The 26,546-nt window shown below is 40.4% G+C and overlaps 1 protein-coding gene across 10 annotated transcripts; it reads left to right on the top strand.

Moving 5' to 3' along the window:
* Positions 1-312: 312 nt before the first annotated feature.
* LOC115253670 (troponin I) lies at positions 313-25,794 on the top strand. Of its 10 annotated transcripts, none has more exons than XM_029855619.2 (9): positions 313-472; positions 15,030-15,204; positions 15,273-15,396; positions 18,456-18,556; positions 22,919-22,962; positions 23,033-23,174; positions 24,493-24,525; positions 25,070-25,141; positions 25,251-25,794. In XM_029855619.2, exons 2-8 carry the CDS (start codon positions 15,061-15,063, stop codon positions 25,091-25,093), a joined length of 612 nt encoding a protein of 203 aa, XP_029711479.1. In that variant the 5' UTR covers positions 313-472; positions 15,030-15,060; the 3' UTR covers positions 25,094-25,141; positions 25,251-25,794. The 10 variants fall into 10 exon arrangements, with proteins under 10 accessions (XP_029711479.1, XP_029711480.2, XP_019558631.1 ...); XM_029855620.2 differs by lacking the exon at positions 18,456-18,556 and adding an exon at positions 17,467-17,567; XM_019703086.3 differs by lacking the exons at positions 25,070-25,141; positions 25,251-25,794 and having other exon boundaries at positions 24,493-24,986.
* The last annotated feature ends 752 nt before the right edge of the window (positions 25,795-26,546 follow it).

The raw sequence follows: 26,546 nt of genomic DNA, 5'->3' as shown, positions 1-26,546 counted from the left end.
TCGCTCGAAAGGATGACTTCATTCATTCCGTCTGTGCGCGCGCGATCGACGACAAGACGACAACCAAGAAACATACGTATACGCGTACGGTGGTTATTTTGAGAATTTTCCCCCTAGGGGTCCCCATTTTTTCACGCACAGAAGCAGAACGACGGCGATGGTCAAAAACTTACTGGTGGAACGGTGTGGTGGGTGGGTTTAATGGGTTGAGAGGTGGAAAATTTTCTGTGTAGGCGCAATCCGTCCGAGACTACCGCCCCGTGTGTGCGCGAGCGTGTGTACGTGTGGGCCGTCGTCGTCGTCGTCGCTACCGATGATCGTGTCGTCGTGATCTCGCAGCCGAGAGCCCCCGTGATCGGGCCAAAATTGTTGCAGTGAAAATAGTCAGCCTTTATTCTTCGGATTGATCAGTATTCTTTCCGAGATCCGAGAGTTTTGCGTGATTCAATCTTCCTTTTTTTCTGTAGTTGAGGTGAGTTGGAATTCCTGGGATGCTCCTGGGAGGTGCCTGATCCCTGCTGGTGCGGTTTTTCCGGATTGCTGCGATCGTTGCTGCTGTTGTTGCTGGTGGAGCTGTTGCTGAGAATATCGGCGATCCTGATTGTGGAATCCTACGGCGAGTCGGTGCGGAGGTTTTGGAGAATTTCGGTAGTGATCGGGGAAAGCTCTGTTCGCCATTTTTCGTGAATTATGACCATAAATGGGAATGCAATCGGTGTGTGACTGCGTGACGGTGTGCGATCTGAACGATCACGGTGAAGAACGAACACGGACTAAGTGACATTACATCATACTCTCTGCTCGCTGTCTCAGGAACGAGGAATTCGATTCCGGTTTTGGTGACATTTGGTAAATGGCATGAGTCATCGGTGTTTTAGTGGGTCAACATGGGGACTTCTTTGCCCGTAATGGAAACACAGGAACAATGGAACAATAGTGATGGAACGAAACAATCGGAGAAAAATCACGAATATCATGGTGAAAAAATGTCATGACATTAAGTGAAGTGACGACGGGTGACGACTTTTGGCAAGGCAACTGTGATTGCTCAATAAAATGAACCTTATCAATGCCTTTGAACGTGAGTCAACGTGCAAATATTTCGCAATCAGACTTGGTACAGCATGAGGAACCTCGACGGAGGCGTTCGGACGTGAAAAAGTGTTGTCAAAGTGAAAATTCTCACTCAGCCAGTGTAGAAACGATATAAATTTTCAAAAATAGCTCTCCCCCGACAGAAAAGCGAAAATGTACAGCCATAGCCACCGTTCAAACGCGGCCGTGTTCGTGTCGACTGCAAATGTATATTCAACGAACAGACCTGAACTCTCGCACCGGCAGTCAGCGCAGTGACGGCAGCCGTGTTTTGCCAGTGTATAAAAATAAAATTTTCCTCAAGAAATGAAGGCAGCAAGATGTTGGGAGTCGTGATGCGCGCGCGCACCGGCGCATTCCGTGATCCCTCGCGGTCAAACACATACACTCGCACATACGGGACAGACAGACTGATGGTGGATCGCCGCGCCGTGGCCGCCGAACGAACACTTGTGGATCGAAGGAGCCCGGTGCGCGAGACACGAGTGAAGTAATTTTAGACCTGAATTTTCCGCACGAACTTTTTTTTTCTCGTTCTTCGGAGTCTCTCTGAGCTTACAATGTGCACCGCGAGAGCGAGGGGTGATCGCGCGGGCGACGGGGGGCGTTTGGGCCCAATATGCGCGAACCGTGCACAAATAAGAACAGAGATGACACAACGGACAACGGAAAATGACGCCCGCTCGTACTAGAGCGGGGGTGTATGGAGACGACATCTGCGTGTGTGTGTGCATGCGTGTTGACAGTTGGGCACGAGGGGGTGAACTTCGCCCCTCAACCACCTACGCCCATGGCGGGTGAGCGTGCGCGCACACGGCACCCACTTGTTCTTGGAACGAAGGAGGCGAATAAACGGTGGCGCAACTCCCGATCGGCTCTCAGCTGCGATCCCAAGAAGACACACCATTCTTCTTTGCGATGTAACTTTTTGTTCATCCGGTGCGGTGACGACCGGGGGAAAAGTGAAAGTGGGAGACGAGCGGCGGTAGGCGTTTGCAAGTCGTAAAAATGGGAGTACATATGTGGAGGGGGGCTATAAATACCACCGCAGAAACATTCGTACGGCGGGGGCAGATGGGTTCAGGGCTAGCGCTTCCAGCGAAAGGAAACGATGAGTCATAGCCTACTCGCTCGGTACGAGAATTGGCAAATTTTGTACGCAGCATGTCGATGGAGGCGCATGGTGCGTGACGATGGCCAAGTTAACACAGAAGATTGAAAACTAGAGAAATTTGAATGTATGATTTCAATTTCAATTTCAAAATTACATTGAGAGTGAACTACAGATGCGAAATATGCTTTCTAAAGCCAGATTTTACTTCTAGAGGCTGATTTTTGAACTCATGTATACTTGATGCACATTTTAATAAAAAGAAAGCATTCACTACTAATGAAATATAATGATTTTAAGCATAATTTACGTGAAAATTGCAGAAAAAAACGCAGAAAAACTTTGCATCAACCTCGGAAACTATTTTGCTGTATGCATTCTTTTTTTTTGGTGAAAATGTGTCTTCGGTAAATACCCTATGACAGTAAATTTCAAAATGGGTCTCAAGTAAAAGCTAAATGTGCCTTCTTTTTCATACAAAAACAAAAAATGTCAATGTTTTTTCTCCTGTTTTCAAGGTATTATACTAAATACGGTGAGTTTATGTTCAGAATAAGAAGTAATAGGAGACTTGAACGTTTAAGAATGGATTTTTTCAGCTCATAGTGCATTGGTGCATGCCCAGAAAGAATAAACAACAAAACAAAATAATCTCATAGAACATTTCGAAAGAAGAAAATTTATATCTGAATTAAGACATTGAAACTTTTTTTATCTTTTTATTTTCGTGAATTGAATTTTAGCATAAGCTAGTCTATCACACAGTGATTAAAACAAATTAGAAGTTTAGGGAAACATTATAGAGTTCAGGAACAGTATGACCATTCAATCTTGAGATTTATCCATCATGTGGAAACTCTTTTTGATTTTCTTTGTTGAAGAAAAGCGAGTTTTATTCTGGATACATCTTTGAAAATTCTCCAGAAGTAGTTCAGGTTTCAAGGGTTCACATGCACTTTGAAATGTTTCTTGGTGATTGTAGTTGAAGCATTTCTTATAAAACTCAAGGTGAATAAACAATAAGCATATTTGGCAAAATCATCTACAAATGCCGCATAATTGTTTGACAAGAACACTCAAACTTACGTCAAAAACCTGACGAAATTCCCAAACCTCTTCAGGGCGCACCCTAATTCGAGCCTGAAATTCCATCGCGCTAGATTGTGTACGGCCAGCGACACGTAGAGTAATGCGGGGCAAAAGTTCGCAGCAGGTTTTTCTCTGCGCAGGAACCCAAGCAAACCTGTATGGGTTCGACTCTTTAATTGGTCAATTACTCGTCAATAAAAATTGTAACTATTTCGTTATGTTGTGGTAGAATTATGCAAAAATGTGTTTTTCTAGCTGTTCTGATGTAATTTTGGGACCTTCATTGAGGTCTTTCATAGTTTAGTTGGTAAATTCATAGTTATAATTCATCACAAGGCTGACGGAAATGAAATTCAATTGCGATTCTGTTCAACAGTTTTACAGCATATTTGAATTTTTAAGTATTTCTTGCAACTCGGCACTAAAAATCACGTTTAATACTCACCGTTTCAGTACAATAACGTCCTACTTTGTCACACTATGCCAAACAATTCAAAATGCAACATATTGCGGTTGCATTATGAACCATAATGCAATTATTTGATAATCAACTTAAGTTTCCACGCCAAGAGCTTGGAAAACTTTGACGGGCATAGCATGTTATCACACGGCTTACTTGATCCAAATTTCGTGGCCTAGCATAATAGAACAATTCACTAGATATTTTTAGCCTAGTTTGCTGTTTGAAAGGATTCGCTCAAGAAACTTCTTGACCGATTCCTGGCAGAAACTTTCCACGGTGACTGCCATTTGAACTGTCATTTCTTCGCAACTGCGTACTGTGATCGAAGAAAAACGGTTTCTTGGGCGATTCAGGCAAGGAATTTCCCATGCATCAAGATAGGCCGAAAAATTCCTTCTGAACTGCAAACAGCGCTTTTCCAAAAATGCTGTATGCAACTCGTTGCAAAACTCATTTTTACAGCACTCGTCGTATTTATCCAACTAGGCAAGCCCCGTTGGATAAATGAACAACTCAAGCCTAACTTTAACAAACACCGTATGTAACATATGTAAACTAAAAAGAGATTTTCATATGAGGCTCTGAATTTCGTTGAGAACTATTTGTATCATTCTCCATTGGGGATGATTTGAAAAAAATACCCGGATTTTTCACGTTTCCGAAATGCTCAATGTATGAGTTGCTATGGGAACAGCGAACTTCCCTTTTGATTTTCTCCGTTCATGGATTTTGTTAGATACGGTGTTTGGTAGGCTTGAACTCGTGTTGTAACAATCAATAACTATTGTGCAACAAGGATCTCTAAAGGGTGATACGGTCAAAATTTGTTTCATAACTTGAGATTGCGTGCACCAAAACAGCTGATTTTTTGACCAGTAATGGTATATTATATGTAGCTTATACCATAAAATTTTCATCAAAATCGGTTTAGTATTTGCGGAGATATTGTGAATCCTGAAAACTGCAATTTTAAAATTTTGTACAAAGAGGATTAAAAAATAAGAACACATTTTTACTCTTTTATTTATAGAGCCAGAAATACTGAACCAATTTCAATGAAAAATTTTCTGTATGTAAAGTATACATATCAAAATGTTGCGTAAAAATTTCATTCAATTTAATCCAGCCGTTACAAAGTTATATTTGTTTAGGTGGTCAAATTTTGTCAAATCTTGTCAAGTCAAGTCAAATTTTGGTCACACCATTTTTTTTTCATAACTTTAGATTGCGTACACCAAAACATCTGATTTTTGGATCAGTAATGGTACATTATATGTAGCTTGTACCATAAAATTTTCATCAAAATCGGTCTAGTATTTGCGGAGATATGGTTGAACCCTAAGATCTGCAATTTTAAAATTTTGAGCAAGGAGGATTCACACATTTTTACTGTTTTATTTATAGAGCCAGAGATACTTAACCGATTTCAATGAAAATTTTTCTGCATGTGAAGTATGCATATCGAAATGTTGTGTAAAAATTTCATTCAATTTGATGCAGCAGTTAAAAAGTTATATTTGCTTAGGTGGCACCCGGTCAGTTTTTTTCATATTCAAACTGCTACAACTTTTAAAGTATTCATACAAAATGGCTCAAAATTTTACTAAGAACATATTTTCATAATAGTACTATGCTGTAAAATTTTGATAAAAATCGGAGCAGTATTGGTAGTTCTATAATCAAAATTGTGCTTTACTGACCTTAAATTTCCGAAAATTTACTATGGAGCGCCTTTGTACAAAATTTTAAAAAGGTAGGTCGATGGTTTTATCTATATATCAACCAATACTCAATCGATTTTGATGAAAATTTTATGGTATAAGCTACATATAATGTAGCATTACTGGTCCAAAAATTAGCTGTTTTGGTGTACGCAGTCTTAAGTTATGAAAAAAATTGTGTGACCAAATTTTGACCGTATCACCCTTTATAATTACTCCACACTCCTTATCACGCTCACACCAGTGAACGAAAACATGTTGTACTTAGTGTACGTAAAATACAGCATATTTAGTTTAGTTATTAGGGATGTAGGCTCAAAATTCAACGTTCTTGATCTGAACTAATTGAATGAATCTAAAACACCACGTTTCTAATGTTGATCTGGTGGGACTCATGAAATGCGTGAAAATACACTCTGAGGAAATCAGTTTGTGGCAAGTTTGTATTGGGATACGACGCCCATGCTAAGGAAGAAATAAATGTATACCTACTAAGAACAATTTCACAATACGCATATTTTAGACACAAATCCGGAGCATCAACATGATGATCTTGGATAGTTTTCTAACGATTGCTAGCATTCCACCTTTTAAACGTCGCACAATCTACTTGTGAAGAACTTTACTTCTGATCTGACTTCTCCGGTATATCTTTTGGATTATATGCCCTGCTTTATAGTTGGCTCACTGGCAGCGTGAATATTTAGGAGGCTTTTGACTATGCTACGCTATCCTCGTCCCAAACGCGTCTGCTTGGAATACTGTGATTGTAACGTTGTAGGCTGCTATCAGTAGCATGGCATGAATCAAGTGAAGGTATTTAGATCAGTGAATCAAAATTCAACCATCGCGCAACAATAGTGACAATGTCGCAACCTGCATTTGTTGCGACAATCCAGCCAATGCGACATAAGTTTGCCCCAAATGAACAGAATAGTATAAAGATCGCACATCACGAGTTTTTTTTTAGGTCTTGCATTGTAATTTTCGAGCGATATCTTCGAGTCGGTAAACACTTCAACCCTGTTCAATTATTCACGAAATGAAAAGGTCGCAACAAATTCAGCTTCCGTTTTGTCTGCAACAAAAATATTTGACATCATGTCATTATCTGTTACCGGTTGGGATAAAAAGTAGAGATGGGAAAACTGATTCAATTTTGAGAGTGAATCGCTACCGACTCACTCTAAAAAAAAAGAGTCGACTCTTTTGATCGATTCAGTAACTCATTTCCGGGATTTGAAGAAAATGTCAATTTTCGATGTGAGACAACTTCTTTTAGCAGCATTAGCATGAGCATTAGCATTAGCATTAAGCGAGTCGCACAAATTCGTAGGTGGTACAGTCCTAGACCGCTGTTATGAGGGTTGCCTCCTTCCCGTCCGAACCAAAGCACAAAGATTTGGGACTAATTTCTGACTCTTAGACAAGACTGACGCAATCCTCCAATGGTCGAGCACTGTCCTGGCCACGTCCTTGCGGCTGCTGAGGAATGGGAAAGGATGGTTAGTTTTGGACACCTATGAAAAATGTAGACAACTCTACGATCTCTCAGGCCTAGGTGTCACGGGAATTTGGGTGTTGTTAGTGGAAGGGTAAACTCCAAAGGATACGCTTGGTTAACTTTCAGGCACACCATTGTTAGACTGCTTCGAATCAGTTGTCTGCCCAATTCATCCGTCATCTTGTTGGCATTTGGTTGAATTACTAGATTCTTCGGTTGATAATCTGAAATATAAAATAATATTTGACGTACGATGTTAATATAAGCTACATATTGCTGATACGCTCGCCACAGTTACATATTTTAAAAAAAATATTTATATCGTACGATACATTTACCTGAATCCTGCTGAAATAAAATGTTAATTAGCAGTACATTGAAACACAAATACTACAAAACACAAGGGAAAGAGCATCAAACTTTGATCTTGGAATATTTAAAAATACGGTAAATATCAAGATCAAAATTTGATTTGGTAGATCTTACACCGCAACGCACCATTCTAAGGTGATCTACCCACGTTACGGGGTAGAGTACAATGTATTTTTCATGCATTACATAGAAAACTCATAATATGACCAAGCACTAGAATGTTAGTGCAGTTTAGAGGTAGCTAACTTAGCTTCATGGCACGTGTTGCAAGTTACCCCACAGATGCAGTAACTTGCAACAACCATGTATTTCGCACCTCCGGATTAAGTGGCAACGTATTTTGGTAGGGCCCATATAGCCGAGGCGGTAAACGCACGGGTATTCAGCATGACCATGCTGAGGGTGACGGGTTCGATTCCCGGTCGGTCCAGGATCTTTTCGTTAAGGAAATTTCCTTGACTTCCTTGGGCATAGGGGCTGTCCATAAACCACGTGGTCATTTTTTTGGGACTTTTCAAGGGGGGGGGGCCTTGGTCATTAGTCCATACAAATTTTTTTATTTGTTCATACAAAATGGTCATTGGCCGAACCAACCACCCCTCATGACCACGTGGTTTATGGACAGCCCCATAGAGTATCTTCGTGCCTGCCACACGATATACACATGCAAAATGGTCATTGGCAGAGGAAGCTCTCGATTAATAACTGTGGAAGTGCTCATAAAACACTAAGCTGAGAAGCAGGCTTTGTCCCGGGAGGACGTTACGCCAAGAAGAGAGAAGAGAGAGAGAGTATTTTGGTAAATCAAGTACTGCATAGTATTCTACTCGTGGTAATTAGTGTACACGATGCTTTGCAGTGTGTTTCAAATGTTTAGATTATCAATGATATTGCTTCAAAGTCAAAATGTGTTGCAAGTTATCCCATTTGAATAAAAAAAGAATGGATGGCCAAATTGTTGACGAAGTGAAAACCAATAAAGAGAAATCAATTATTGCAGTTACACCGATATGATACTAATCGCAGGACTTTGAATGTCTATGAAGCGTTAACTTTGATCAGACTCCTTTTCCCAAAAATAAATGTTTTTGAATGGCCCTTGAGATTTATCATCACCAAAAACGCCCAGATGAGTGCATGTATAATGGGTGAGTCATCAAGTTTTTTTCATTCCCTCAAAGGTGAAGATCACCAGCGTTTACTTTCAAAATAACGCATTTTTCCTCGAACTTTCTCGAGCACAAACCGAAGAATCGGCAAGTGCATTGATCTGAAAATGCTATACTCGGTGTTCTTTGCGATTAAACAAGTAACGAGTAGCATATTTAGATCAATTTGTTTGATGGATTTCAAGATTTGTGCTTCAGAAATATTGAGTAGAATGAAAGGCGGCCATCGTTGTACTCTAACAATCTTGTCATTAAGCATACAATCTAACTGTGCAAAATTCGTGTATTGCGTATGTTAGTTTACATGGGATTTGGTAGTATGGGAAAGCTTACGTTTTTGGTTTTTTCTCATAAGGCGCTCAAATTTAGCTGGAATCAATGTCAATAAAATATACTTAGCCTTCAATGTGCAGAAAATATATGCCAAAGACTGCAAAACGATCTAACGACAGTCTTGATTGTAGCGAAGATTACTTTATCAAAAAGACATGCAACTCTGTTATTTTCCCATACTAACGGATAGCGTCACCGACGGCACCGCCGCCTGGTGAGCTAAGGTGGTACCTTTGTGTAAAAGTGTAAGAGTGTATTGGTGCGAGTATGAAAATTTACACACACTATAATGAATAGTTTCGATGTGAGACAACTTCTTTTCGTACAAAATTCACTTGCATGGTATGTATATTGACGATTTGCACAAACGTCTGAGCATAACGTAGTGAAATACAGGCTTCGTAGGTTTTCGTTAATTTCTCCGAAGAATCGAATCGCTGGTGCGAGCCGGTCATATAATATAGTAGTATGGAAACAAAATTAATTGTCAAAGTTTGCAATGTTCTGCATCGAATCATCATGAAGTGCGTAGTCATACTAACACTTTTCGCAATCGTTATGAACATCAGCGAATCGTGACTCTTTTGAAAAGAGTCATGGCTCATTCACTCGGTTTCGCGAATCGATTCTTTGAGTCGATTCGCGAGTGAGTTACCCATCTCTAATAAAGAGTAATCGCTGCGCCTTCTGTGTTGCTTGTTTTGTGCGTCTTTTGTCCGACAATTCTTTTCACTGATCTAGATCGATCGTAGCAAACCGTTGTATCTACAGTGCCCAGAGCAGCTAAGCTGCAATCTTGTTCACCTACTATAAGGCTATCTGACGTTTAATCACCTTTCTCTTTTTGGCTCCCGAGGGGCATAGGTTTGTTTTCTTAGGGAAACGTTTCCCTATGAAAACATTAAACAAAAAATTGCTATCTTCTGCTGCTGCTTGAGAGAGAAAGATGATGAACGCCAGATTGCCTTATGAGGGTCTGCATTGATTTAATTTTGTGTGAGATTTTGACGTTTCTAGGTCTTATTGTTTACTAAATTTCTGTAAGAGTGAAAAAGAAAGAGAGTTGAAAGAGAGAATATTCTCCGTGCAGTTGAAAATCGGAATTTTGGACTAGCGAAGTTGGATTTTTCTCCAGATCCGTGCGTCGGACCTAACTTCGGAAGTGGTACGCTGTATAGCGAACCAGGTTTACTAACTCCGATTTTAAACTAAATTGAGAATATCATGCAGTGTTCTACTGCTGAGGAACTGGGCTACCTAGATGTACGATTTCGCTGAAGGACAAGGTTGTTAGAAACCAAAGATGGCCGTCACAATGGCCTTTCAATTCGTTCAAAACTTCAAGAGCACAAATTTTATTATTTATCAGTTATCAGTATATCGTTTAACGGATCTCCAGATTTGTGCTCTCAAAATCGTGAGGCAAAATGCAGCATTTGAAAAGTGGAGTATGGTCACACATGTTTTGAACCACCATGCCAAAGGTGATCAACGTGTCTTGCCTTTGGTGTAGGAGTCTCGCGGGTGACTAGTAACAGAGAGAACTAATTTTCCTCTGTTACCGATATAAATATACATAAATAAATTGAAATATAAACGCCTAGGACGGATGGGAACAGCTAAAGTTACAACATTGTAACGTAGCGATACGCATTCCCATAATGTACAAACCTTTCTAATGATAACAAAATGTACAAAACATCAAAGTTATGGTAAATTTTACAAGGAATCTGAATGAGGAAATATATTAAAGATTTACGGTCGTATTTATGATCTGACTGTCAAGACATCAAAACGATGTAACGTCACGGTAGACTGTGTCATCAACCCTTTTCATAAAATAATAGTTTGAATGTCCAAAATATTATACTTGTTTTTGTTTATCAAATATTATGACTCAGAATCATAAAACCATAAACAGCGTCATGAAATCAAACAAACGGGTGCGAGCTTTCTAATTGTTACATAAACCTGTGAAGCTATTATATTTTCATCCTCTCTCTGATCGGCGGTGTTTCGCGGTACGACAACAAAATGTTCTTTAAGTTTTAAAAACTTAAGTCCAAACTAACGATCAACTAGATGTATGTTGTGTTGAGTTTTCAGAACCTTAGCGTGACAAGAGAATCTAGTTGAGTTCAAAATTTCTACAGCAGTGTGTTTGTGTTATATGCAAAATTGATACATCCCAGAAACGATTTTTTTTTATTCCCCACGGAGACGCCTAACTCCAATCACTATTTTGTGGATATCAATTCCTTTCGCACTATTAAATATAAAAGGAGTGATTAGATTTAAGAATCACCAAAAACAAATGGCAATTAGATTCGGTATATTATATTATATTATATTATATAACTATAGGAAAGAACCATCAAGAAAGCGTAAATAACAAGCACAATATTAATAAATAAGTGTGAAGAATTAGCATCAAGTTAGAATTCACAAATACAAAAAAAAAAACAAAAAAAAAAATAAATAAGGCTTATGATTTATGTGATAAATTTCGTCATGATTTTAGAGAACATGTGGCATGATATCATCACTCATTCACTGCTTTAACTGAAACTGAAAGCATAAATGACAACTACTACTTTCGCGAATAAGGCTTATGGTTTCATACATTATCGTCATGATTCAAGGTATTTATGGCATGGTATCATGCCATAATTTTTCCTTTTAATCTCCAAATGTTGTGGTTATGTTACGGGCAAACGAGTCATAATTCCATGTCGTTTATTATGGTGTATTTCAAAACATAAAAATACACATTTCAAGGTAAATAATGCATTTAGCCAGTTTTGGGTGCTGAATCTAAAAACAATGTAGTGTGAAGAACCAACTTTACTAGTTTAGTCTAGTCTAGGGGCGTAGTATCAACAAACCAAAGATATAAAACAAAACTCTACGGTGACTGAAACCCCACAAAGTAGTATCATATGTAGTGTCCGAAGCCATAATGCTTCTGGACTCTATGTTGCACTTTTCCGTGGCATTGTATGAGCATATGCATGAGCATAGATGACCGCACAATTCATAGTTGTTATTTCGTGATTGACCAAAGCAATCGATATTGTACAAAGAACCAATGAATAGGGCTTGAAAATAGCATACCGTTCTCCATGAGCACAGTTCGAGAACTCCCAATTTAAGTAATGTCAATAACGGTGCTGAACACATCCTTACGGTAACCGAGAAGGGAAGGGAATAGAGCTTGCTGACGTTTATTCACCTTTCTCTTTCAAACATGCAGGCGGAATAGGATTTGTTGTCATCAGGAAAGGTTTCCCGATGAAAACAAATCCTATCCCGCCTGCATGCTTGAAAGAGAGAGGTGAATAAACGTCAGCAAGCTCTATGTTAGTAAGACAACCGTTGTTATAGAGACCGAAAATCTCAGTGTCTCCACGATTGGCTTGGGAAGGATTTTTTATTAGTAGGGTTAGGTACATTGTCAATCTAGGAGTTACCTATGGTAAGTGATGTGCTCTGACCAAGCTTACCATTTAATGAAAACATTCGCGATATGATGCTATTTTCATGCGCCAACCAATACGTTTTCATCCTCTTTCGTTTTGCCAAACCCACCACTCGTACGAATTGCACTCGAACAGAATCCCCAGCCAACACGAAGTCGTATATGATGTAGAATAGGATGCTAAAGTGGAGGCCATATGTGTACTTGTTTCCATTTAACCGCGTGTAAAGTGTACGCATATGGCCTCCACTTAGCATCCTATACAAAAGTATATGCGATCATGGCTGGGCGACACTGATCAGCCTTGTTGGCAATTCCTTTACGCTGTTGAGCTAAGCCTTTCTTTTGATCGCTTTCGATGATGTCGATGAGCTTATCACGAAGCAACGTCGGCCGAAAACTTTTATTAGTATAGTGTTGGTATATGCGAATGTTGCATATGTGTGCGTGTTAAGGTAGCCTCTTTAAACAACCCATTAGGTGTTCGGCTATGAGCCATTTTACGAGACGTTTCGGATCAGCTGATCGCTCATTTCATGAATGAAAGTTTGACAGGAGGTTGCGCCCAAGCCCGTGAGTGTTAATATCAATATCAACACTGTTGTCGTTTCGTAAAATAGACTATTCGGGCGCGCGTGCGGTGGCATTGTCAGATGTGTTCAAAATCGTTTGCGAGTTACATCATGCTCGTTTTGGCAGCTCTTTGCATCTGGTCATCGATTAGCAGTGCATAGTTCAATCGTAAGTGATAAAAACCCAATTGAAAAGTCGTTATCAGCACTCCTGAGGTGAAAATTTGCAACATTGAATCTGACAATGGACCAATAAACACTAACTTTCATACACAACCGATCACTTTTCTATATGAGAACATGTAATAAAAGAAACCCTACTGCGCGTCTTCACCCCATTGGGGAGTAAAAACTTGTAGTCCATTCTACGCAGGAATGAACTGAAGGTGAGAAAGAACAACGACATAATACTAAGCACCTGCGCATCTGTTGCTTTCGGTTTCGTGCGAGACAATAGCAAACGCGATCGGTTATGGTACGATACTCATCCCATACAATGATGCACTTTTCCGTGGCATAACGTCCAAACATGCAGGGCAGATGCGCTACAAAGTCCTAACCAAAAGAGAAGCCACATCCAAGCTTTTGGACGTAATATCGCATATAAACAAGTTATTGATACCAGGACATCAAGGCACTGGATGTTATGTAGACGGGCCACAGATATCGGGCCACAGATATCAAACAGCCATCTCTTGGAAGAATCCAGAAAAATGATAGAATTGTCTACTAATATTGCCATTATCAATCGTTGCTGTGTATCGGAAATGTATTACAATTGATAGGGCATGATGGCATGTCGTCGATTGCTCCGTATAGTTGAGTGTTATAATCAGTGCTGAAAATGTAATTTCGACAAATCTAGATTCAATCACATACGGCTCATTTAGGAAGCTGAACTTGAAAATATGGTATATGAAAAAACTTGTGTAGTCATACCAGTTCTACAAGAAAGCCAAGGAAAAAAACACTGTATCTCTAATTTTTAAGATAAATGTCATCATTAATTGGTATGTTTCGAAGGCAGTCTTTCTGTGACTTTTTTGTAGAACTGGTTTAGCCACACAAGTTTTTCTTATACCAAATCATCCGTTCTCCAAAATCATAGATGTATAGGGCATCTCTATTCTCAGGTACATACACTTGTACAATGATGGATATTGTCCTTTCCTGGCATTTACCAGATTTGCTGGTATGTCTGAAACATACTGGCGAAACTCGGCATGTTGCAAATTGAAGAACTGAGAGATGAAATTTGTAAAACAAAATCGCGTTCTGGTGGGATTCGAACCCACGACTCCGTATTCGCTAGACCGGCGCTTTAACCAACTAACCCACAGAACAAGTAACAATTCTGCGGAATAGAAAGCCAAACTGATCCCGAAGCCACACCGTAAACACACCTTTTTCACAATCCCATCTCTCTTGACTGTGTGTTACACTTGACACTCATCGTTGGATCATGTATCCTTTGGATTCTTTCCAAAATTCTGAACAGACTCTTGAAGTTCATGGCAAACTATTGGTAGTTCTACGATGGATCCATGACAACAATCTTGGAGATTCTTCGCAGCAATTTTTCAGTTTTCGCTGTGTACCAGTAAGTGTTTGAAACACAAATCAACTTAATTTAGCTTGAAGCACGCTATATCCCGAAGTTGGGTGAAAAGAACTAATTTTTTGAATACTTTCATGCCTCCGAACAGGCAATACGATGCAGGGATAGCTAAATAGTATAACCAAACTAAACCAAAGAGTGACTAAGATTATCCCAACATACATTGTAGCTGTATAAGAGTTGAACAAACATTTCTTAAGCAAACTTAGGCATAAGAAACTGTTATTCACTGTTATTCAGCTATCTCTGTTTCTTGGGATGCATATGAACAAAGAATGAAGTTGCTGTTTAGTGTGTAATGGCTCAGGGCTGTGCCAAAAACTTCTCATTAACATGTTTGTTAGGAAGGTTTGAGAAAATTTTGCAAGATTTCAGCACCACTAGCATCACCACTACCAGCAACAGCAGCAGCAGCATTGCAGAAACGGAACCTAAGCAAGAAAACCGAACCATTCATACCTCGGAATCTAGTATTAACTTTATTTTTTCTTTTTTTCGTCACAGACTTAGCTCCTAACACCACCCAACAACAACCATGGCTGATGATGAGGCAAAGAAGGCCAAACAGGCCGAAATCGAGCGCAAGCGTGCTGAGGTGCGCAAGCGTATGGAGGAGGCCTCCAAGGCAAAGAAGGCCAAGAAGGGTTTCATGACTCCAGAAAGAAAGAAGAAACTCAGGGTGAGTGGCGCACAGTTGGCTGTGAATTCTTTTTACCGAACTAATGGATTCATTCCACACGAAAACAGTTGTTGTTGCGTAAGAAAGCCGCCGAAGAACTGAAGAAAGAACAGGAGCGTAAAGCAGCGGAACGTAGGCGCATCATCGAGGAGCGATGCGGCAAGCCCAAGAACATCGAAGATGCCAACGAAGGTATTGTTGATCATGTCGCCCATTCTAAAAAAAAATCCGTAGCCATATTTTTAGCCATAATTCGAAAAACTCGCACCCCCCAAAAATAGTAGTTCAATTTACCGAGTTGCTGATAGAATTTTCCGGTTAGCTCACGTTTCGGGAGCTTTCCGCTCAGGGAAATGAAACATGCATCATTATTTCTGTCTCATTCAAAGCCATCTCTTTCCGCCATTTTGACCATAGTGTACACACTGAAAAGAATCACCAGTTCATTTTGAATCTCATTCCATTTCTCACGTCACATGGCAAAAATAAAAATGCACACATCCAAATCTCGCATAAAAATATGTTACACACTTTCTACATTACCCCACCGCCATTCCCCTCCACCACCGCCCAAAACCACCAACTCAGAGCAAATCAGGAAAGTCCTCCGCGACTATCACGCCAGAATCAATGCCCTGGAAGAGGAGAAGTTTGACCTTGAATATGTAGTGAAGAGGAAAGATTTCGAGGTATAGCAGCATTACTACAACAAAACCACACTCTTTCTGTCTTTCTCTCTGTCTCTCTCTGAAACTCACTGTCACTGTCACTCTGTTCTTTTTTTTTTTGTTATCTCTGTTCAACGACTCTACAAGTGTTGTAGGAGAAACTATCTACGACCCCTAACTGTTCTTCTATGAAATCAGAAAGCTCTTCTCTCTACTGTCTGTTTCTGTTTCTAATTCCGTAATCCTCAGCTTGATTTCCTCAGTTTTTTTTGTGGAAGAAAAATTTCCAGATCTAGTAACCACCGCCTTGCCCGATCTACTTTTTGTGTTTTGTTATCGGATGACGACAATCCACCATGGGGCGACCCCTCGTTCAGTGGCTACACTGAAACGAAACACCACCCTGGATTGCTAACGTTCTTTATTTTTGTCATCTGCCTATTTGTTTTTTGATGTTGTGTAATTGTTGTTACTAAACCGATAGGATCAAGAGTAACTTTTTAGGAGAAGGAGTTTTATTAAGGTTCTGAGGTCGATAGGTGCTAATCAATTCCCCAACCATCCGGCTTGAATCAATCGATCAATCAACTGAGCAAAAGCGATAGGCTTCTGTAGTGGTAGCGAACGCTTATTGCCTGCGGAAAATTGGGAACCGTCTAAAATTGTTGTCAAAATTTCCCCCTTTCTGTTTTTGTAGCAAGTGTGAAGCACATATGCAAAGAATACCACAAAAGAATTTGTACCCTGGAAGCGGAAAAGATTGATTATGAGTATGAAGTGGCTAGGAAGGACCTCGAGGCAAGAATCGATTTTTTTGTTTTTGTTTCTACCATTGCGAATCGTTTTGCCTACGGCACATTTATATGGTCTTGAGTACGAGAAGAGTAACGCCTCCTAAACATTCACACCAGTACTACTGATACACACTGATAGATGAAACGAGTATTCACCATATAAACACTGCCGCCGTCTAAAACTGAAACAAGAGAATGTCTGACAGTAGCCGCCGTAACTGCCGCCGCCGCCTCAGAGCGCTTGCCGTTGCGCCGCTGCTTCTCACGTGCGCTAATAACGAAGTTTCTCACTCTTCCTCCTGCTCCTCCTCTTCTAGCTCCTCTTTTTCACTCTGTCTACTATCTGTTGCTGAATCTCTGAATTGACCCAGCAGCTTCATTAATCATTTGTGCCAGGCCTTGCTACGAACTTTTGTCTCTTGATAAACACCGAACTTAAACCAACCGGATTTGCTTCGATTTTTGTGTCTCTAAAACACCAATTTTTGATTGGGTAACATTCCTCCCAAACGACCCTAGCGCGAAATCCGGCCCTGAACACTTCTGCCGCCACACAAACACACGCACACATCATACACGTCGATCCCGAACACAAACTTCAATAACCAAGTTCCACCAACAGAGGGCGCACTCTGAGGAAAAAAGCTACCAAACTTTGAATCATCGATCAAAACAGATCCAAATCCAAAACAGAATCTACTACCACATTCCAAAATTCATTTTTGATCCACCTGTCAACAGATTTTTGACCACGAATTTACTTACCAATGATTCAAACCCTCCGTGTATTTATCCACTAGCCGAGCTTCAAACTATTGTCCGCGAATATTGGAATAGGATGTTTCTTTTGGAAGGTGACAAGTACGATTTAGAAAGAGGGGAAAAATTAAAACAGTTTGAGGTAAAATTTTCCACAAGACTTGTCAAAATTTTTACGAGTTTGCCATACAAAATATTAAAACCAAACAAAAAAAAAAAACAAAACGAAACAAACGCCACATATACACAAACACATTGATCAACCGTTCATTTTTTGTTTACATTGACACCCGTTTTTTGTTTTTGTTCACCAACTGCCCACAATCAGAGCCCGAACAGAGTCCAACCCTGTACAATCGGCATTGACACAGAACACACTGAAACAAATACTACCCCTAAAACGAGCAGATTTTTGTTTTGCTATTTTTTATTCTCGAACATATTTTTTTTTGGATTAACCTCTCGCTAGAACCTAAGCCAAAGAAAAGAAAACAAAAAAATACAAAATACAATCAAACTACACCCAGATGCAAAAAAATGAAAAATATGCTGAAGAAAGATAACCAAGAGATGTTCGTGTCGGAATTCGAACCGTCCGCAAACATGGCCGCCACCGATCGTGTCATTTCGTAATCGCAGACTCATGACTCATTCCAGATCAGGTCCAGCTCTGGCGCAGAATGATTTGAAAGTAAACTCCCCCTTGAAACAACTCGCCCCAAATCGCCATTTATCTGATCACTCAAAGTGTACAAACTTGAAAGTAACTTTCCAATCGAAACGTTTGATCGAAAGTCTTCGAACAACAATCAGCACCAATCCACGTGTTCACGCGATTCGTTCACTTTTGACATTCCTCTTTGATATTCCACGTTCTCGTCTCTCTCTCTCTATATCGCTCTCGCTCTCCTTCTCTCTCACACACATAAGCTATCTCTCTATGTCACAGTCAAAAAAATAAATAAAAATAATTAAAAATCAAAGACAAACTTGAATTGACCGTGTTGCACATTCGTTTTCCCATTCGCAGACGTGTTGAGAGACATTGTTAAAGAATATTTCGACCGTATGTATACATGTGAAGGCCAAAAATGGGATTTGGAATTCGAAGTCCGGAAAAGAGATTGGGAGGTACTGCCGAACATATCCACATAATAATCTGTTTCTTATTTATACTCATCTGAAGTTCGTTTTTTTTTTGTTCTGTTGTCTTTAGTTTTCCGTTTTCATTTTGTTCGTTTTCCTAGTTTTGTTTTTGACGTCTCGAGTTCAGACATTAATCGTTCCAAACATTTTATTGTGTCCAAAGTTTGCGTATCACTTCGTTACCAAACAAACAACCACAAAAAACAACAACAACAACAACAACCAGTAAATAGTTTCTAATCGACCCCTCATCACCACTTGGTTTTCTCGTTGGCATTTCACTAAAACAAAACAAACATTGAATAGAAGTAAAAAAAACGTTGACGATCACTCCCGTCTAGAAAGTTTTAAAGATCGCGTCCGTTGCAAGTCGGTTTTTTTTGGGAACTTGCAAAAAAGCGGACAATGACACGTAAAGCGAGAAAACAAGACTGGCATCGCAGCAACCCGCGGTTTCAATATGCCTCGCCCATCGAACTTTGTACTGATTTGAGTGGTGCCTTGTTTACGGAAAATGAACTCATTGTCATGGCCACCTAGATGACACGGCTTCACCTAAAAGTCAAAGGAGTAAACACGTACATTAGTCCATTCAAATGTCAAACGAGACCACATAGAGCAATTCACGTATTCACTCGTTTTTCACAAGCAGTGAACTGTAGCGTAACATTTGAAAAGGGTCTACACTTATAGTAAACAAACATGTTTCTGCCTCTGTGAGACTTATCTGCATCCACACACGCACATTTACACCTTTAACAGAGAGCTTGAAGACTGCTCTTTCCGATAAGTGTGTTGACGTGCGTGGGTGGATGCAGATAGGCCCTATACAGACAGAAACATGTTTGTTTACGCAATGTAGATAGATCCTTTTCAAATGTTACGCAAGAACTGTTATTCATGCAGCTAGGAAGTCAAATTCGGATGCATCTTACGTTATAACGCTGACAACAATGAGTTCATGGTAGAATGAACCTCTACACGAGTTCATTATTTTGACGTTTGAGAAGCTCCGTGTTTACGAAAAATGAACTCGTGTTCATGGCCGCCCTGATAAAAACAGCACCGCTCAAACATCAGTCAAGTGAACTCGTGTATCGCTCTAAATGGCACTGCTGAAATGAATTCAATTTTAGTAAACACTGCCCTGCGCGAACGTCAAATTAGTCAAATTCGATCCGGAAGTTGCGATTGCCCGATGCGCAGTCCAGTTGTTTCGCTTCTATTCAAACGCTCTCAAATATACAACGCCGATAGCACTCAGGCCGGATCGGAAGTGAAGCCAAGATCAATCCATTACCACCACCATCAAATCGAGATGTTTTGAATTGGAGTTTTCGTTTCTGACTAATCGACTGACACCAATTATCGTCTTTTTCGTACCGTGTGACACACGCACACAAACAGAAAAATAAACCACTAGAAAACCAATCCGCGAAGTCGATCTTTTTGACGGTCATTCGACAAAAGTAGGCTGCGATGCATCAGCGGTCGACAGGTTTGACAGAAGATGAACGGTGTGGTTCGTTTTGACAGTTTGAACCTGGAGCAAGCAAACCAGTCGGCTTGATGCATCGTTTGTCAACTTTTGAATGACGTTTCGGTGTAAAATCGCGTTTTCCCCCCAGTTGACAGCCGCTTTCCGTCAAAGACAAATGTCAAATAGTTACACATAAATGCGACAAACATTGCCACCCCCTCCCCCTCGAACCTTGTTTACTAACACCGTAGTTGCATAGGATTTTTCTCTAAGTTTTGCAACATGGTTTTAACGTGTACAGTAAGCGTAGCTCGACAGGTACTGTTTCATGGCCTCCTACTTCCAACAGACGCACCAGTGACGTGTCGAACGATTCGTGGAATGGTACCTACCGTAGAGTAGCTGTAAATATGTAGCGCTATAGGAGCATTGCAATTGCGCGAAAACGGTTTCACAGCTCTGCCAGTGCGCCCAAAACTGTTTAAAATTCCCTAGCAATCTGCATCGGGTCGTAGGCAATCGCGCACTTAACTGTCATGGCCTGCTTTGCATCTGTCAACTAATTGCATGTCATTCTTCGTTCTCACTTTCAGTCTATCCTTTCTGTCCTATGTACTAACCAAACTCTTGCAATCGAACAAGCCGTTGTGAATCGTGTAAAACAAGCTCTTTTTTCAAACCATTGTATCATACAGTGAAGTAAAAATGAATTTTAAACTCACATTACAACTACACTTTTCGCACATGCCACTTCTTTTCTCGAAAGGACCACGTGGCTTCCTACAAGCGCATGTGGGCGGCAACATTGCCGTAACTGTGACAACAGCAACACAATTTTTGACACCTCTAAATGAAAAGATGGCCGCAAAGCAATCAAATGGAAATACCTTCCACAAGTGACAGGAAAAACGGAGAAAAATACAAACACTTTTAGAAAGCTGTCAGAATGTTTCCGGCTAGAACAAAGACTAATTTATCTCTACGATTTGCCCGCGCGTGTTTCTCCCCCGGTAATGTAACCTCTATTCCGTCGTTAGGAAACGATCGTTTCAATCGGTGTTCAGCCCTAATTCAGCCTATAGCTTGCTACTTAGTTTTGTTTATTAATATTGTTGACCAACTAGTGACAGAAAAGAAAATCAACTGAAAGTCTAGAGACAGTATGGCACAAAACATGAGAACTGTAACCGTTTTTCGCCGCCGCCGTCACCTATCATCATTTCATCTATTTGACCCTTGTTCCTATCATCCGATCCACATCCAAAGCGACCGCAGCTGTCAAAACAGTAAATTTCGAACGATCCACCGTCAGGAATTTGACAGTTACTGCAATGTTGCCGCCGATAAAAGATTATGTCAAAACGTTTCCCACCGTGTTGTCCAAAACATAACCCCTCTCGTTATCTAACGTTCGTTTTGTTTATTATCTGTTCATTACTGTTTTCATTTTTGTTTCTCGCTTCTCTTCTCCCCTTTTCCTTCTGTCATTCCGAAGTGAAATCCGTCCAGTGGAAACCTCGAAACAAAACTAAAATAGCCCAGTTTTGCACGTGGTTTTTGTGATTTCTTTTATAATTTCATTTTACAGTGTACTAACCAACACCCCGAGACCCGTCACATCTGAATGTTGTTATGTGTTATTTGACATGCGACCCGCTAGGGAAAACTTGTTCTGTGTCAAGCCCATTCGAGTCCTTTTCTGTTTGGATTTCATTTGAGTAAATCTAGCTAATATCTTGAGAAAACGATTGAAATCACTTTATGTGCCATACTGTGCAGTACCTTCACAAGACGACTATCTCTTTCTCATTTTGTTTTTCTGTCAAATTGTACACACACCTTTTTGCGTACTAAGAAAGAATTATAAATAACCAATTGTTCATTCCGGGAACTAAATCAGTCAACAAATTCTAAATCCATCGAAACCAAGCTAAAAGTGCCTTTCCATACAACGTCAAGTTGAACACTCAAAAATCCTTGTCGATTTGTTACCCTAGTAACTGTCAAATTTTCCGGACAAAACAAACAACAGTGTAAACAAATCCCGAACCCTGATTGCAATCAGTCCTGTGTCTTGTTGCGATAAACGTCAATTTGTCTCCACGCTGAATAATAATTGTTTATCAACATCGCGCGGGCCGTGTATTTGTTGTTGTACTCTATCTCTGTCTCTTTCACTGTTCCAACCTTGTTGTGGCATCTCTTTCCCACCCGTGAAAGTGACGCTACTCCGTTCGACCAACTACCAAATTCCAAATTCGAATCAACCAATCCGTCAATAAAAAAAAGTGTCAATGTAGTAGATGTTTTGTATTTTTTCGTTTTTCCTTTCATTGTTTTTATTCAACACTGAGTTAAAAACACGTAGAATACACACACTGAAGTAAAATTTATCTTGTTTACCTAACACGCCAGTGTAGTTCACCGGAAGGCGGAACGGTGTTCCGTTGATTGGACCTTCTGCACCTGTGATTTGCGGGGTTTTTCCCCTTTCCGGTGGCCCTACTTTGCCAGCTTTCACGAAAAAACACGACTCACCACAATTAACACTGTTACTAATGTAGATTCTAAGATAACTACTACTCTAACTACCTTCCTATAAAATAAAAAGGAACCTAATCTAACTTTTGAGTGACAATTCACTCCGAATGCTGTGTCTTCTAGTAGTAGTCCAATACCACTTGTCTAACACTTGTACATTTCCGATACTTGTATTTTCCACTACTCACTGTATAAATTTCAAACTAGTTTTTCCCTCTTAATGTTTTCCCATAAACATCAACCCCCAGAAAAGATCATCGTTCGCCCTTTTTAATTGTTCTCGTTTTCTATCCCGCTACCTCGCCCGGACTCTCATCACCAACTAGATTTCCGACCTGAACGCCCAAGTCAACGACCTTCGCGGTAAATTGTAAGTTTTCACCGTGCGCTTTTGTCCCAGTGTACCCCTGTTCTAACCCATTTATCTCTATCCCTCGCAGCGTCAAGCCCACGCTGAAGAAGGTCTCCAAGTACGAGAACAAATTCGCCAAGCTGCAGAAGAAGGCCGCCGAATTCAACTTCCGCAACCAGCTCAAGGTTGTCAAAAAGAAGGAATTCACCCTGGAAGAGGAAGATAAGGAGGTAAGTTCGCCACTCACACTCAAATTCCTCACTTTTTGCGAAAGGTGCAACGCAGATTTTTGAAGCACAACAAACCGGAACCCGCACGGGACTTTTTGTCTCAGTGTACCGACATTGACGGTGGTGCTGCTGGTTCGATTTTGACATCCGTCAAACGATCCAAGCAACCCGCGCACTGAAGTTTTTTGTTCTGTTTTGTGGCAACCGCCGAGTTGCCAGCAGCCATCAAGAGGCCTGCTGTGATGACATTTTTGAAACAGCAATGGCCGCCGCCCCCTAGATACCACGCGTTCTCAACGGGTTGATTTTTGACGAGACGCCTGGCTAGTTGAACGACCGACGTTCATTAACCGTGTTTTCGTTTCTCGAAACCATTCTTTCTCTCTCTCTGTTACTCCGCAGGCTAAGAAATCGGAGAAGGCTGACTGGCAGAAGAAGTAGAGGGGACTACAAAACCACTTTTCTTTTAATTACCATTTTTTGTGTATATTTAAAATTAACTGCAAACCATATGTGTCTATTTATTAGTTTCGACAATTATTGTTAATTTTAACAACAACAACAAAAGAAGCAACAAATAATGGGCAAATGCTCTTGATTTGCTGCTAGATCCGCCGCTACCAGCAGTTATGCAGAGAGTAACTAATCGTTAAATTCGCAAATAAAAACATCGTGGTACGGAACAACTGCGTTGGTATGATTCAGTAGATTAAAAGAAAACGAGTTTTGTATCTGCCCGTCAGTTCCGCGGAACTGAGTGGTGTAACATTCGCCCAGAAACAGAAAAGCCAGTCATGTGTTTGTTGTGGAAATAGGTAAACAACGTCAGTTTTAGACTTTTGAATGGATTGACATTTCCGTGACGAACCCCTTCCCTGAGAATCTTTCTCTCTGCTACGCTTGAATGAGTGAATTGCAATTGCAAAACGAAAACATTACGTACCACAGTTTTCAATTGTATGTCTTAGTAGAGCACTTCACAGGTAGAGTATGGAACCATCGATGCTGCGCAGCAAAAATCTAAACTGATTCAAAAACCGAAGTTTTGGCACCACTGATCTATCTACGCAGTGTTGCCATTTTTCCATATCACCAATCAAATGTGACAGCACGTGAAGATTTTGACTGCGCAGCCATCGATTAGATCGAGTATCAGCACGGCTTCGAGTCCCACCCTACAAGACGATCCAACTTAAACCCTTCAGCATTTTACTCACACACAAATTTGCTCATTCCTGTTCAAACTTTACGAGAACTGTACAAAACTGATACATTTCTTCTTTCTTTTTCCTTTCTTTTACTTTCTCCCCGCGAGCAGAAGAAACCCGATTGGTCCAAGAAGGGCGACAAGGTAACGGCCGAAGCGGTCGATGCCGAGGCATAAGGCATCTCCTGTGCGTTAATTCTAAACCTTCGTCCTTACCACCACTTAAAATCCATAAGCACTCATCTTTATTTGTCTGTTTTTTAATCTAAAAAAAATATTAAATAAAAAAGAAGGCAACACATATATGTATGTACAATTGTCAACCGTAGCCGGATCCGTGGAGTTGAACGAGAAATCGACAAGAAAAGAAGGAGTCCAATCCCTCCCCTAACACTGTTTCTGTCCCTAATCTACCCAAAAAAAATGTCCAATCCCTTCCTGAAATCTCCACCAGAGGTGTCACTAGATATCAACCCTGCGCCAGTCTAGTGTTATTATCGCTCTGTCGTCGAACAAAAAAAAAACCTCCCATATTTCTCTATGTATTTATGACTTCAAAATAAACGTGTATTTTGGAACGAGTAAAAATCATTCTGTGAACTAAACGCTTTGTTGGTCGTGTTTTGTGTCAGTGTCGATTTCTTCGAAACCCAACCATTCAAACTTGTTCCTCCCCGCTCATTCTCAGGAGGAGGAGGAGGCTGCCGCCTAAGTCTTGACTCATCGTTGGAAAACCGCTTCCCTCCCGCATCGATCTTGAGTAAGTGTCCCACCCCTTCGCTCAACTCCAATTAGCTTTTTTAGCTCAGTGTCTACGGCATCTCCACACCTATTTCGAACTAAAACCACGATTTCCCGGTTTATTGCAGGAGGGCTCGGCTGAAAACCACTGAGAAAATCCAAATCAAAAGCATTCACACTTCACCTCTTTTTTTATAAAATCCAACCCAAAAAAATCCCCACTCGATCGATTTGGACTGACCACGCTTGTCTTCAACTACCCGCCCGCACCCCCGCCTGAAGGCGGGAGGGAGGAGGATCCCGGACGACCCGAACCCGAACGAACTCTTGCTATTGCTGCTCTGCCGGACAACTCTGGAACATTTCTTGGCCCAACATCCCATAGGGCAAAACCCCTTGATAATAGTTTCTTTATAATATAATGACTTTACACCGCTGACTGTGGAGATGTACACAATTAGGGAAATAAATCGAACTAAGAATACGGATTTTAGTTTAGTTTGTAGTACCATCATCTCATGTGAAGAAAACTAGGCTAAGATATGCAAAGACGAACATGTCTCCCGCGTTGTTGTTGGCAGTCTCTCACTCTCTGTAATGTTCCAATTTTGTTGAGGTTTCTAGTACTGTACACTTTTTCAGTAAAACTTTTATTTTGTAATATAAAGAAAATGCTGGTAGTTTTCTTTCAGTGTTGTTCATAGAAATCGTTTCTTTTTTAGTGTCGAGAAAAGTGTATAGCAACCATATGAGTTTGATTATATCGTTATTGGGTTAGCTTTGTGTGTTCTATGTGTATTCCCAACAAACATTTTCGCTGTATAAAAGTGGAACAAACGACCCTTAGACGATGTTTAGCTTAAGCAACTACTCGTCTCTGAGGTTATTACACCTTTCTTATGGAGTACCGATTATTTTGCGAAATTTTATTCCATTGGAATAACAATCTATCCATATGAAGTCAACTTCAGTTAAGGCTCTCCAAAACCTGAAGACTGATTCAACTCTATCAATGATTATATCATTATGGGAATTAAAACAAAGCAAAGCCAGTGAATGTGAAAACCCCGTACAAAATCAAATCAATTCAATGTACGATTTGGGCTTGAAAGATGACATCACAAATGAACGTGTTCACCCGGATTCCACGCTTCCTTTGCTCTCCAATATGAGTATTGGCGACTGTCAATGGACTGCTTTGATCGAGGTTTTGATTATGTGGTGTATTGTGACGGTCGCCATGTAGTGTTTTAACCGTTTAGGGCCTAACATTTTCCAAGCGCTGTTACACAGTAGGTATCCATTCTGGGTTTCACACAGGTGTTTATTCCGAAAATCTTTAAGGGACTCCTTCCGGGATTCCTCCAGGAACTCCATCCCATAATTGTCCAAGAGTTCCGTCTATGATTTCTCCAGGAACTGTT

The sequence above is a fragment of the Aedes albopictus genome, chromosome 1, assembly GCF_035046485.1.
Source record: "Aedes albopictus strain Foshan chromosome 1, AalbF5, whole genome shotgun sequence".
NCBI lineage: Eukaryota > Metazoa > Arthropoda > Insecta > Diptera > Culicidae > Aedes > Aedes albopictus.
The sequence above is the reverse complement of the archived record's forward strand: the minus strand, read 5'-3'. Positions and strand labels throughout refer to the sequence as shown.